General features: G+C 31.2%; 1 protein-coding gene across 15 annotated transcripts in view; it reads right to left on the bottom strand.

Moving 5' to 3' along the window:
• Positions 1-14,117, bottom strand: part of LOC114338023 (disks large 1 tumor suppressor protein) — a 1,799,868-nt gene that overhangs the window by 666,265 nt on the left and 1,119,486 nt on the right. For all 15 annotated transcript variants that reach the window (XM_050644675.1, XM_050644671.1, XM_050644669.1 and 12 more), the window contains one exon: positions 9,048-9,083. In XM_050644675.1, coding sequence (XP_050500632.1) covers positions 9,048-9,083 — 36 coding nt within the window. The remainder of the gene's footprint in view (positions 1-9,047; positions 9,084-14,117) is intronic.

Genomic DNA, 14,117 nt, shown 5'->3' with positions numbered 1-14,117 from the left:
GCATGAAACAACGAATGAAAATGGTCACCTCTTAATAGATTTTGCAAAAGAAAAAAACATGATCGTTATGAGCACGTACTTTCAACACAAAAGAATATATCAAGGAACATGGAGATCACCAGATGGAAAAACCATAAATCAAATAGATCATGTGCTCATCGAAAAAGACATGGAAAAATGTATAAAGAACATAAGAACATATAGAGGACCGGATGCAGACACAGATCACTTTATAGTCGGAATACAACTTAAACAGGTTATACCAGTTCTTAGAAATCAACAGAAAAAAAGGTACAAAGTAACTAAACCTATTAGACTACTGTCAGAAGAAGAACAAAGTAAATATGAAAGACTAGTCACTAGAGAACTGGAAAATATTGCAAAAAATGAAAACATCGAACAAAAATGGACGCAAATAAAAGTATGTATGACCAAAGCAGCGCAAGTCAGTAATAGAAATATAAAAGATGGATTCAAAGAATGGTTTGATGAAGAATGTAAAATAGAACTGGATGAAAGAAATAAGTTAAGACTCAAAATGATGCAAGTGAAAACACCAGAGATGGAGATACAATACAACGAACAAAGAAAACGAACTAAAAGAATCATAAGAGCAAAGAAAAGAAAGTACAACGAAGATAAATTGAAATGCATAGAAGAAAACTATAAAAATGGAGAAGTCAGGAACTTATATCAAGGAGTAAAAAATGAGAAAAAGGGGTTCCAAAGAAAACCTGTACACTACAAAAGCAAAAATGGAAGGAATTTAGTAAGCGACGAAGAAATACTGAGCAGATGGAGAGAATACTTCGAAGAGCTTCTAAATGAAATTCCCACAACAGAATATGCAGAAGAAGAAGAAGAAGGACCGAATGAAAATATTGATCAAGAAGAAATACAGGAAAGACCGCCTAATGAAAAAGAAATAAAAGAAATAATAGAAAAACTAAAGAAAAACAAGAGCCCAGGTAAGGATGAAATAACAGCTGAAATGTTTAAATATGGAGGACCAGTACTAATTAAGCATTTGGAAAAGCTGATAAAAGAAATTTGGGAACAAGAACACATACCAAAAGAATGGACTGAAGCCACACTGTGTCCAATTCACAAAAAAGGCGACAAAAGTTTATGCCATAATTACAGGGGAGTAGCCCTACTAAACGTTGCATATAAAATACTTGCAGTACATATAAAAGACAAGATAACACAAAAGATAGATAATGACATAGGAGAATATCAATGTGGATTCAGAAGAGGACGCAGCACGGTGGATCAAATTTTCCTGCTGCGTGAGATACAAGCGGAAAGCTACGAATACGGAAAATCTACAATGGCCCTATTCATTGACTTTAAACAAGCTTTTGACAGAGTTAAACGAAAAGAAATATACAAAGCACTATGTGAAATTGGAATTAGTAAAAAATTAATAAAGATGGTAAAAGTTACACTCAGAGAAACAGAGAACAGGGTTAAAATAAATGGAAAGGAAACAGATAAGTTTAGGGTCGGTGAAGGGGTACGACAAGGAGACCCACTGTCATCACTGTTGTTTAGTATCCTTCTTGAAATAGTCATCAGAGAAGCCGAAATTAACAGGACAGGACTTGTATACCAACGAAAACACCAATGCTTGGCATTCGCTGATGACATAGTAATGATAGCCAGAAGCAAACAAGAATTAAAAGAAATACTAAAAAGACTAGAGGCGATAGGAAGAAAGAAAGGGATATACATAAACGAAGAAAAGACTAAATATATGGAATGGACAGAACGAGAATACACACAAGGACAATACCTGACAATAAACACAGAGGCAAAAATATATAAATTCGAGGAAGTAGAGAGATTCCAATATCTAGGAGCGACATTCACTAGGAGACCAAATATAAAAGAAGAAATCCAAGCGAGAATTATGGCTGGCAATCGTTGTATCTTTGCTCTAAACAACTTATTGAGAAATAAGAACATATCTAGAGGGGCTAAGATAAGAATATACAAGACAGTGATAAGACCTATAGTCTTGTATGCCAGTGAAACATGGACGATGAACAAATCCGAGCAAGTCATGCTTAAAGTATGGGAAAGAAAAGTCCTAAGAAAAATATTTGGCGGAAAGATATGGAATGGAATGTGGATAAGAAGACCAAATGTGGAATTGGAGAGGATGTATGGTGAACCAAACATAGTAGGGATCGTAAAATCACAAAGACTGAGATGGTTGGGACATATCCAAAGGATGCCAAACACGAGACTTCCCAAAAAAATACTAACGGGAGGAATAGGAGGAAAGAAGAAGAAAGGTAGACCGAAAACCAGATGGAAGAAAGATGTTGAAAAAGACATAGAAGAACTGAAAATCACAAATTGGAAAAATAAAGCAGCAAATAGGAGAGATTGGAAAGGAATAGTAAACCAAGCCATGGGCCTTCTAGGCCTGGAGAGCTAAACTATATATATAAAACTTGCAACAACACAAAACTGTGGTTTTGAAAAAAAAAAAAAACAAATAATAATTGTCACAATTCAAGAAGAACTCAGAATTGGAAGTAATAATCCGGTCAACTTAGACATCAAAATAGTTGGCAAATAACAAAAATTGCCGGAAAGCCAGATTTTGGTGGAGAGCTAGGGTTTACCATAACAAATAAAGTTTTAAAAGTCCCCATCGATCCCATGTGTGCAACAAAAGTTATTCGGGGTTAAAGGTCAATATTTTAGATTTTTTGGATTTTTCTCGAAAACGTTAAGTTTAATCAAAATAACCTCAAACCAAAGTTGTAGATCTTAACATTCTCTACAAAAATAGATACCATTCCTGAGATATAACGATTTTAAAAGTTACATTATACATGATATGCACATATTGTACTATTCTGAAAATATTTCTTCAATAGATAATCAGTCCCAAACTGAATTTCCTCTATCCACGTGGCCTTGAAAAACATTTGGCTATATCATTGTTAAAAAAAGAACAGATTGTCTATTCTAAACAATGGCTACAGTAATGTCCGTAGGTCTTCTCCATATACCTGTTTCTTGTAGTGCTAAAGGTTCAGTTTAAGTGAATATAAGTACTTATTACAAGCGTCTACTTTTGAACATCCAGCAAGAGGAAGATAAAGAAGAAAAAATCGAAGAAGACTTGACTGTTGAAGTAAACTTTCAAGAATATGAATCTTGTGATTGATGGTATACAGCCAACTACAGGAAAACCTTTTTCTTTTCCTTGTGGATTTTTTTAATATGAATCTGATTAAAATATCTAAAGAAATCAAAACAATAATTAACCCAATAATAATTAATAGCAATATCAATAATCAATATCAATAATAAGGTAATATCTAGAACTTGACCGGTATTGTTTCCTAAAATTATCCTAAAATTGTCTACACAGTTAGGTCTGGATCCCGCGTATGAAAAAAAAGTTGATTAATAGCAAGCTGAAAATTTGTTAATAGCTTAAGGGTGTCTACTCGGATAAACTTTGATATATGGGAACACTGGAACAAGGGCAGTTTTAATTGTGGAACAGGTTAAAAATTTGGAACGGTCATACCACGAAAACGGCACATTTATTTTGTCCGACAGAACAGACTTAAACTCTTCGAACAGAGATTAAACTTTCATGTAAAAATCAGACTGCTATTTATCACCTGTCATAATTCCTGTCATTTGACATATTCTACATGTTCCACTCATTAAAACGCCCACTTGGTGATAAATAGCAGTCTGATTTTTGCATGAGAGTTTAATCTCTGTTCGGAGAGTTTAAGTCTGTTCTGTCGGACAAAATACATGTGCCGTTTTCGTGGTCTGACCGTTCCAAATTTTTAACCTGTTCCACAATTAAAACTTCCCCTGTTCCAGTGTTCCCATATATCAAAGTTTGTCCGACTAGACACCCTTAAGCTATTAACAAATTTTCATCTTGCTATTAATCAACTTTTTTTTCATACGCGGGATCCAGACCTATAGTGGAGTAGTAGGCCTACAGGAGAAACCACGGTAAAAAAACGCGCCGAGTACACTATAAATATTAATACCTCACAGGTGGTGTGGCAACAGGTATCATATACATATATGACTCTGATAATCGCGATATCTCAGGTATAGCAACTCTTAGGAAAAAAATCGTAAGGACTATTTTTGTAGAGAATTTTAAGATCTACAACTTTGTCTTGAAGTTTTTTTTGATAAAACTTACCGTTTTCGAGAAAAATCCAAAAAATCTCAAATTTTGACCTTTGACCCCAAATAACTTTAGTTGTACAAATGGGATCGATGGGGATTTTTAAAATTTTATTTGTTATGGTAAACCCCAGCTCTCCACCAAAATTTGGCTTTTCGGCCATTTTTGTTATTTCAAATGTCTATATAGACCGGGTTATAATACCCAACCAAGAATACAAAAGTTGATACCTATACAAAATATGTAGAGATTATAAATAAGCATATTTGAAACAAAAATCAATATTAATAGTGTCAAAAATATACATAATTTTTTAAATTCCAGGTATAACAGTGATATAAGAGTGAAGATAAAACACTTTCAAGTTAATGTTGATTTATACGCTCTGAGCTTCGCTGGTGTCGCTCCTAGCGGATTACTAATTCAACTTTCACCGGTAATTTTTAAATTTATTATTTAGTTGTTATCGCTTAATATTTACAACACTAAAAAGTATTTAAATTGTAATAGATTTTTTTAAGATTTTGCTAATCATTTTGACGTTTTATTGATGAAATATTAATTTCTTACTTCGGATACTTTCACAATTATCGTGTAGAAGGCGCTAAGATTAATAGATTAATTTATAATTACATATTACGGAACTTTAACTATTTAATGGGAAATAAGCCAGAATATTATTAAAAAATGATTTTTATTAACGTTTCGACACCCAAATCGGGTGCCGTTGTCAAAATACAAAATACTACTAACATAAACAAAAATGTTGTTGCTTAGTAAAAAAATTCTTCTAATAAGATTCTAAATTTTTTTACTAAGCAACAACATTTTTGTTTATGTTAGTAGTATTTTGTATTTTGACAACGGCACCCGATTTGGGCATCGAAACGTTAATAAAAATCATTTTTTAATAATATTGTGGCTTATTTCCCATTAAATAGTTAAAATTGTAAAAATGCCACAAGAAAATAGCTTCAGAACAATATTACGGAACATTAAAAAACGTAAATTCAGTATTTAAAACGTAAGTATATTTAAGGTAAAAATATATACCACAGCTTTGACCAACTAATATTTTTTATAATTAATGTTTTTAATTTTAATTTTAAATGAATCACTTTGACATTTTTGTCAAATTTCCAGTAAACGTTTACAGACTTGTCACTACTGGCGCTCGCGAATTTATAAATATCCCCTCTACGTACGAGCTCACAGCGTATACAATAATTAGTCTCACCCATTTAAAAAAATGTGAAAGCGTTGAATTATTACAAAATATTATTTTGTAATAATACAAAATATTATTTTGTAATGATTCGGGCTGTGCCCAAGGGCCTAATTCTTTATAAATATTATCCTATGGAATTTTAAGGAAATGTGCTATTATAACAATTTTTTATACCATTTAAGGGGTTCATACCTTGGTATTTTTTTGGTGGCACAGTTTGTGATCAACCAGTAAGTATAACCAGCTTGCTGTAGTGGTAAACAATTTTAAATATTAACTTTGTATTCATTAACACGATTAAACTTACATTTAGGTTCTAAAAACCGATGATGCTTTTGTTAAAAATCGCAAACGTTTTGTGATGTAGCCCTTAAAGGGATTTTAATTTAAAGGCATAAAAAATTTCGTTTACAACACATTTTTCATTATTTTTTTCAATTTTTTTATTTAAATTTATTACCATTATTAGCGTTAGTATATGAATATGATAGTGGCGAGCTTTTTTTTCATCAGGTATCAACGTTATAAATATTTAACTGAAATTGCAGGTACAAAATCCATTAACACGATTTAATTCACCTGCGGCTATAATTTTATTCTTTTTATGAAATTAAATGGACCCAATATAAAATGGCTCAAAAGTACATTTAGATCTAATTTTAATTAATGAACCGTACCACGTAAAGCTTTTATTCTGGTATTTGTCAATCAATCAGGCAATTATGTCTCTTTTTTGAATAATGAGTTTAGCAACAACGGCCATTTTCAATTTAAAATCGATCGCTTGGATTAAAACACAATATTGCCGGTTACAGTGCTTTAATTTAAATCGATATTGAAATAAAACGCCAGCTTCCTTTGGTACATTTCTCTGGTAGAGTCGTTTCGATACAGTTGATCACGTATTCGTTAGCAAGAAATTAGGTTCTTTAGGTATTAGAGGTCCCCTCAATGATTGGTTTATGTCTTTTCTTAAAAACAGGAAAATGATAATGAAAATTGATGATATACTATCCAGTTCATACGTAGATATGTTCATACATACATATGGGCACCCCACAAGGAAGTGTCTTAGGTCTACTAATTTTTAAAATTTTTATTAACAGTCTTCCTTCTTATATATCTGAAGGCAAGGTCCTTATGTATGCAGATGATACGTGTATAATTCTCTCTGATTTTACAGAAAAAGGTTTAAATGAGAAAATATACATTGTTCTTATCGAATTTTCAAAATGGTGTCAGGTGTCATAGTAACAAACTCATGATAAACTATGATAAAACAATCTCCGTCAACTTCCACACTATTTAAAAATGTCCACCGGACTGTAGTTGTTTGTTTAATAATGTTTTAGTAACACCAACCAAGTCAGCAAAGTTTCTAGGCACAACCTTAGATAGCAGTTTGTCTTGGATACCACAAGTCCACAAATAATAGTAGGGGAGCAAAGTATGCTATTAGGTGTGCATTTCCAAGTTCTTAGTGGTATTTTTGTCTCGTCCATTCTTCGCATATATCCATACCGGGGTCCATACCTGCATCTACTTAGTTTAAAGTTCGAATATCTGAGATCTGTATTGGGTGTATTATGTGAATTTTGTTAACGACTCTAAAATAAATTATAAATTTGTATCCTTTTGAGTTTTCAAACTTATATTTATAATAAAAGGGATCATGGCCAAAAAATGTTTTTCTACCGATGATACAATGTGCAACTTCTCTCACTACTTACATACATTCAAAACGATCAATTTCTCACCCAGTAATAAGAAAAGTCGGCCATTGCAGTGGGAAATATTTTTTCTCACGGGTTCTTCTCAAAGATATTATATACATAGATTAGGCAAGATCCGAAAAATAGAGTAACGCGAAGCAGTTCGGGTCGGTGGTCTATCTATCTCTGTCTACTGGCGCTTAGCTTTCTCTCTAACGATTTAAAACGCGCTAACGATTTTAAAAATTATAATAAATGTTTATTTAATTACAGTATTGATGTATACCATGTAAACATAAACTTTATATGTATATTTGCTAACAACATTTACTTTATATTAATTGCTTTTATACAGTATAAACAAATTTTACATGCAACAACATCCCCCAATGGAACGATGTGTAATGTATATCTACCTGGTGTATAATCAAATAATTTTTGAATAATGGATGAAACCCCAATTGCGATGTCATGTGTAAATATTCTATTACACCTGAATTACAATCGGTTTCGATTCAGTTTACATTTTTCGGTTAAAATAATAAGAACGAGGGCGACTCGATGAAAAATGTGATTCCGGTAGAAAAAGGATTAAAAAATAAAATAATAAAACATTCAACAAAATATAAATTAATGATGTAATGTTATAAACTTCATATATTAATTTATATTATTTATTTAAATATATTTTATATTAATTTGAATACTAATTTATATTTAAATCAGTATTTTATTCCAATTTCTATTGAATTTATTAATTTCTAAACGTTTTGTGTGTATTACTATTCTTTCTTCAAAAAATAGTTGAAGTTCACTCTCTTTTATCAGCTAAATATTCTATCCTTATCTTACCCGTATTCAAAGACAACAACTAAATAATCACATTCATATCTAAATTTTTAATGCTTCTGTGCCACACGTCATTTGTCAGTTTGTAACCCTTTAGTCTACTGGTAATGCAAATGTTTTTTATGCATCTTGTGTTTATTTAAGTTTATGTTTCTGTTCATAAATTCATTTATATCGTCCATCAGTTCTTGGGGCGGGTAATATTTTAACACTTGTAAGTGGATTTCATTAAAATTTAATAGTTCATCAATATACAGTATCTTTTTGATCCAGCCTCTGTATCTTTTAACTTTATCAAACCTTTATGCATCTATCTTTAATTAAATTAAACTAATTCTGTTAATACTAATGCTATTCACATCATCCTTGTGAATATGCTATTTTATTTAAGATTATTCTTATAATAATTATAAGACAACTATATATAAAATAACAATTATTGTTATTTTGAAAGATATGGCAAGGGAGCTTCAAAAACGTTTAATGCCTCTTTAATACAGTATTTGTTATTCTAGTTTTTTTGGCTTAATACAATTAATTTCTGTCCCCATTTCGGGAGGGTTCTCCTACGTCGTCGCCCATGGACAACTACCACGTGGATAAACCAAATTAACAATGCAGCTGTCTTCAATGCCATAAGGGCTACTTGAAGACATTCAAATAGCAAAGATTTAATATACCAAGAGTAAATGGCAATGGAAATGAAACAAATGAAAATTAAAATTGAAGAATAAAGATTAAAGAGAATATTTAGTTGATAGAAAAGTTGAGCATCACATATTTTCATGAGAAAAATAGTACCTAAATCAAAATGGTACAAATGAAAATCAAAATAAATTTGAATAAAATAAAAATGAATAACCATTTTCACTTCAATAACCAATAACTTTCAATAACCATTCAACTTAGTCTTTTGAATAAAATAATTATTTAAAGACAAATAACAAACATGTAACATTTATAACTTTACAATTTATTTACCAATTCCATATGGTCATATTTTTAATCATTTTTTTAAGTGAAATAACCTTTACTATAGTTAATATTTAGTATATTTAAAAAATCTTACCTGATCACTGTCGTTTCCTTGCCAACTATCATTTCCCTGAAAAAATAAAGAACATTAATTTTTTTGAAAACAGTTTGAAGTTATTAGTATATTAGTATGTAAATTAATATATTTAGAAAAGAAAGTTATTTGAAATATCAAATATATCATCCAAATTATTTCAACAGGATTTCGCACAGTACTGCAGAAACACAGAAACACGATGAAGAAGTAATTTCTTTGGTCATCTGGATATGATTCTGTGTTGTACAGAAAAAAGTAGTATACCTGAAACTACAACATGATGTTAGTTATGATTCCAACTTTGCGTTCTCAAGTGTATCTAGTATATCTTCGTTGTCGACATATTTCGATAAAGTAGAGGAACAAGAAAACCAACAAAAAATACAGCAACCCCTAGCAAGAACACAGAATAACAGTAAGAACATTTCTCACCCAACAATGTTAATATAGGTCTATAGGGGATCCTTATTGTATACACAAACTATTTGAGGCGTCTACAAGCCAAGGGGTATAAGTGCAATTTTGGTCAAGTTGGAGATAAGTACAGAAATAGATAGTCAATACCCATTTTAATGTTGTGGACAAAGGATACAAGTGAATTTAAAACCAATAGTGACATATAAGGATATTTCACTTATATCCTGAAAATAGTTTGTTTATCATTTGGCAGCCATTGAATATAAGTACGCTTATATCCCTTGGCCTCTAAATAAGTGTTAGTCATACAGGGCGTTCAGAAAATATCCCGATAAACGAAGACCGGAGATTCCTCAGATAATTTTAAGACAATTGAACTCAATTCATCTAGTTCGAAAATGCTTCCTAGGGGAGCTAGAGATCTTTAAAGCTGGAGTCTTTCAATTAGTTTTTTTAAAATACCTATAGAACGCTTTTATCCAGAAAAACGAAAACTGGTATACTTATTTATCTTCCAGAGATAAATCGATTGCATCAGTTGCGAATTTCTAGTACCGGTCATGGGCGTCCGTTTTGGGTAGGGCAAGGGTTATTTTATCGCATAACTTTTTTGTCGTTAAAATTTAAACATTTCTGATATTGTAATAGCAAATTGTGAGGTGTTCTAGTACTAGTACTAAAAGTTACTCTTGATGAAAGTCGCTAAGATGCACCGTTGTCTAGAAAAATCAATTTGAAAACTTTTCGTTTTTTCAATTTGAGAAAAATTTGAAAAATATTTTCAAAATAAAACGGTGTATTTTACCGCTTTAAAGCAAGAATAACTTTTAGTACTAGAATACCTAAAAATTTAATAATCTAGTGTCAAAATTGTTTTAAAATTCAAAACAAAAAAGGTGTAGGATACCATAACCGTTGACCTACACAAAACGGACGCCTATGATGGGTACTAGAAATTCGGAATTGATGAAATCGATTCATATCTGGAAAAGAAATAAACGTACCAGTTTTCATTACTCTAAATAGTTTTTTTTGTGAACATTTTTTTTAAATTCAAAAAAAAATATTTTCAAATTGATTTTTATAGAATATAGTGTATTTTATCGACTTAAAGTAAGAGTAACTTTTAGTAATAGAATACCTCATAATTTAATAATCCAGAGTCAAAATTGCTTAAGAGATAAACAAAAAAAGTTATGCGATAAAATAACTGTTGCCCTGCCCAAAACCGACGCATACGACCACTACTATAATATATTCGCAATAGATGGAATCGATTTATCTCTGGAGAATAAATAGGCATAAAAGTTTTCGTTTTTTTAAATGGTAGCGTTCTGGACGTATTTTAAAAAAACTAATCACAAGACGCCATCTTTAAAGAGCTCCAGATTCCTTAATAATCCTCCCTTAATAGCCTTCCATCCATCACAACTTCTACAGAAATTTGCCTCATCAACAAAGGGAAAGACAACAAATCCCAGATCAAGCCACTCGGGATAATATTCAGGAAGAACCCGACGAACCAGATAACTGCTTTGAAAGCGATGATGACTAGTTAAGTTTATTTTTACTGTGTGTCCTACTTTTTCATATTATATACCAATTTTTAACTTTTTCACAAAAATTCTGTGTTTTGTTAATTAAATTGTATTTAAAAGAATAAAGATACAGGTACAGTCCAAGTATTACAATTGGAAGACAATGGGTAAAAAGTGCTGTTTCTTATTTTAAAATAGCTTGTAATATGCCAAGTTTTTTTAATCCGATACAATTGTACAAAAAATTTTTAAAGTAAAAAAGACCAGCCAATCACTAACTATTTTGAAAGACAAGCGGTAGAATTTAGGAAAGATGTTAAACTTCAAACTTGATTTTCTCAAAAGTACCAAAAATGCACTGTATCCCTTGGCTTCTAAACGCCTTATTTTTAATGGACGTTAAAGTACATACTTCAGTCCATGGTAGATGAAACAAATTGTTACGCTGAACAGTGTATTTTGCAAATATTGGGGATCCAATATGAAGAGAAATTTTGTAGCAAAGATTTTTAGAAAAGGCTTGGTCTCTCTCTACAATCCTCACTCGCCCCGGAGGGAGTGTAGTGGTCTGTCGTGATATGTATTGTCCGTCTCTAAAGATCTCTGTAGGCTCTCAAAGGCTTAGTAGATGAACAAAAAATATTAATATCTATGTATGAGATCACATAGCAAAACTATAAAAACACATAAAACTATATGAATTTTAAAATATTGTCAGAATTAAATTAAAGCATATTTGCAATCGATTAGCACTTTTCTATATTAAAATGTATTCTAGATTTTCTCTAATGAAAATCCGCTAACTATCGATTTTAGCTGAACGGAATTATTTAACACCTACACAAAATAAATTATTTTAATTTCCATTTTAGTTGAAACAATCACAAGCCGTTTATTATTTATTTCACTAATTTATTTTATTCATTTGTATGTGATGGGATGCGGGTAAAAATAAGGGCAGTTAATCACAATACGTCAATATTGAATATGCGAATAACCCGGACTAATTTTAACGTATTTACTAAAAATTAAACCTGTAAATTTTCCGTTCTTTAGATTGTACTATACATAGTATAGTATAAACTATGTATAGTAAAATCGCTATAAACATAGTATAAACGCTAACATAGAAGTAGTATAATAGCTCACATACCTGGGTGTAAAGATAACAGAGAATGGCAGTGAGGAGAAGGATATATGGAAATGAATAATGCTTGCTAACAAAGCATACCTCTCTCTGTCGCAGGTGTTTTGATTTGAATCCAAAACCAAGTCCCCACCATAGAAGAGATACATAGTGAACCAAACTACTAGGAAGTAGAATCAGACCACTGATCTTTTAATTATTATATCCTGAAAAACCAACTCCTGTACACCAGCAACGGCATCATTCAACACTAGGTTCAGATTATGGGATGCACAATGAACATAGGAAACTGTTTTTTCAATGTCAGTTATACGCTTTTGTACGCCTGAATATACACCACTCATAACGCTTGTCCCATCATACCCATTTCCTCTGCAGTTGTGTAAGGAAAGGTGCTTTGATTCAAGGTTCATAAATAGACAGGTTGCATGGTAACTTTCCACCAATCAGCGTCGAGAATCTAATGGCGGGAGTGACGTCACCCAGAATGCTGCATTCAAATTCATTCACTTCACTCATTGAAATGAACTCGGAAAGTAGGAATGTATTGAAAATATGTATATTTAAAAAAAATACGTTTGGATTTTTAATGACTATTTATTTCATATATTCTTTAAAAAATGTGGTAGATACCTGTAGAGTTACAAAAATCATAGAATATAATTGCAATTAAATATATGCAGTAGAATAGCATTACTACATACTTAATTAAAGCAGAAGTAGATTCTTTCTTGTGTATATATGGGACTAAATAATTCAAATATCCTAGGTATATTAATAATGGGTTGAATACAATTTACTTTTTTAAATGATTTTGAGTAGGTATATAATAATTTTGAATTGGGGATATTGCATGTAGTAAATAAACATGTAGTAGTGGGGATAAACATGTAAACCATGGTGAAAAAGAGATTTATGTATCAAAATTAGTAGTTTTTCTCTTAAGAGCATCTAATTAGGTTAGGTACTGGATTATAATATCTAAAACTATTAAAACATTATGATTCCATTCAATTTATATATTCAATTAGTTTATAATTGTTTATTCAAACGATCTTCAGATGGCTGCAATCCAGTAAGTAAGTAGGTACTTAACACAACCACATTAAAATGTTTCGTACCACTTGTAAAAGAGTTTTGGGTTTAAGTTATTATACTAAAAACACTTAATGATATCTATAGATACATTATATCTCAAAATATAAAAACAAATTAAAACACTAACGATATTTAATAACAAAATATAGCCTCCAAACCACGTATACTATTATGTTTACAAACAATTCGTAAAATTGATCGTCTGGGTGACGTCACGGTGACAATATTTCATTTGTCAATGTCAAAGTTACCATACAACCTATGGTATAGGGACCTTGGCTTTGATTGAATAAATTTTAAATTTCATTTACAAGACCTTCTGCACTTTGGTCTAACATGCGAATAAATCCCAAAAAAACTTTCAACAACTTCTGCTTTAGAAGATAAATTATTTTCATCGCAAGTTACATACCGGAAAATAAAATTAAGCTGGTCTTGTTTCGAAATATCTTGAGTGGTATCAAGAATTATTGAATAAAAATACATTTTTTGAAGTTATACTTCTTTACGATCGAGAGGGAAATTTTATAATGCCGGGCGCATGCGCACACAGTCAGTATGTACTTCGTTGCTAATCTTTCAAGATATGTATGTATCAGCGCTGTCAGCGCAAATAAATCATATTATATCATATAAAAGGATATATTAGTGTTTTTAGTAAATGTATTATTTATTATAATTTTTGTGTCTTTGGATTTGTCTTCCTCGGGAATAAGATATTTTATAATAATAGTAAGTATATTTAAAGTATATTATAAAGTATATTTTTGTATATACCTCGTCCAATTTACTTACCGTTGCACGTCATCCGCGCCATAGCCTGTGAAACGATACCAACACGAAATATCTAGGCGGTAGGTGTGTTCC

Source organism: Diabrotica virgifera, chromosome 2 (assembly GCF_917563875.1).
Source record: "Diabrotica virgifera virgifera chromosome 2, PGI_DIABVI_V3a".
NCBI lineage: Eukaryota > Metazoa > Arthropoda > Insecta > Coleoptera > Chrysomelidae > Diabrotica > Diabrotica virgifera.
The sequence above is the reverse complement of the archived record's forward strand: the minus strand, read 5'-3'. Positions and strand labels throughout refer to the sequence as shown.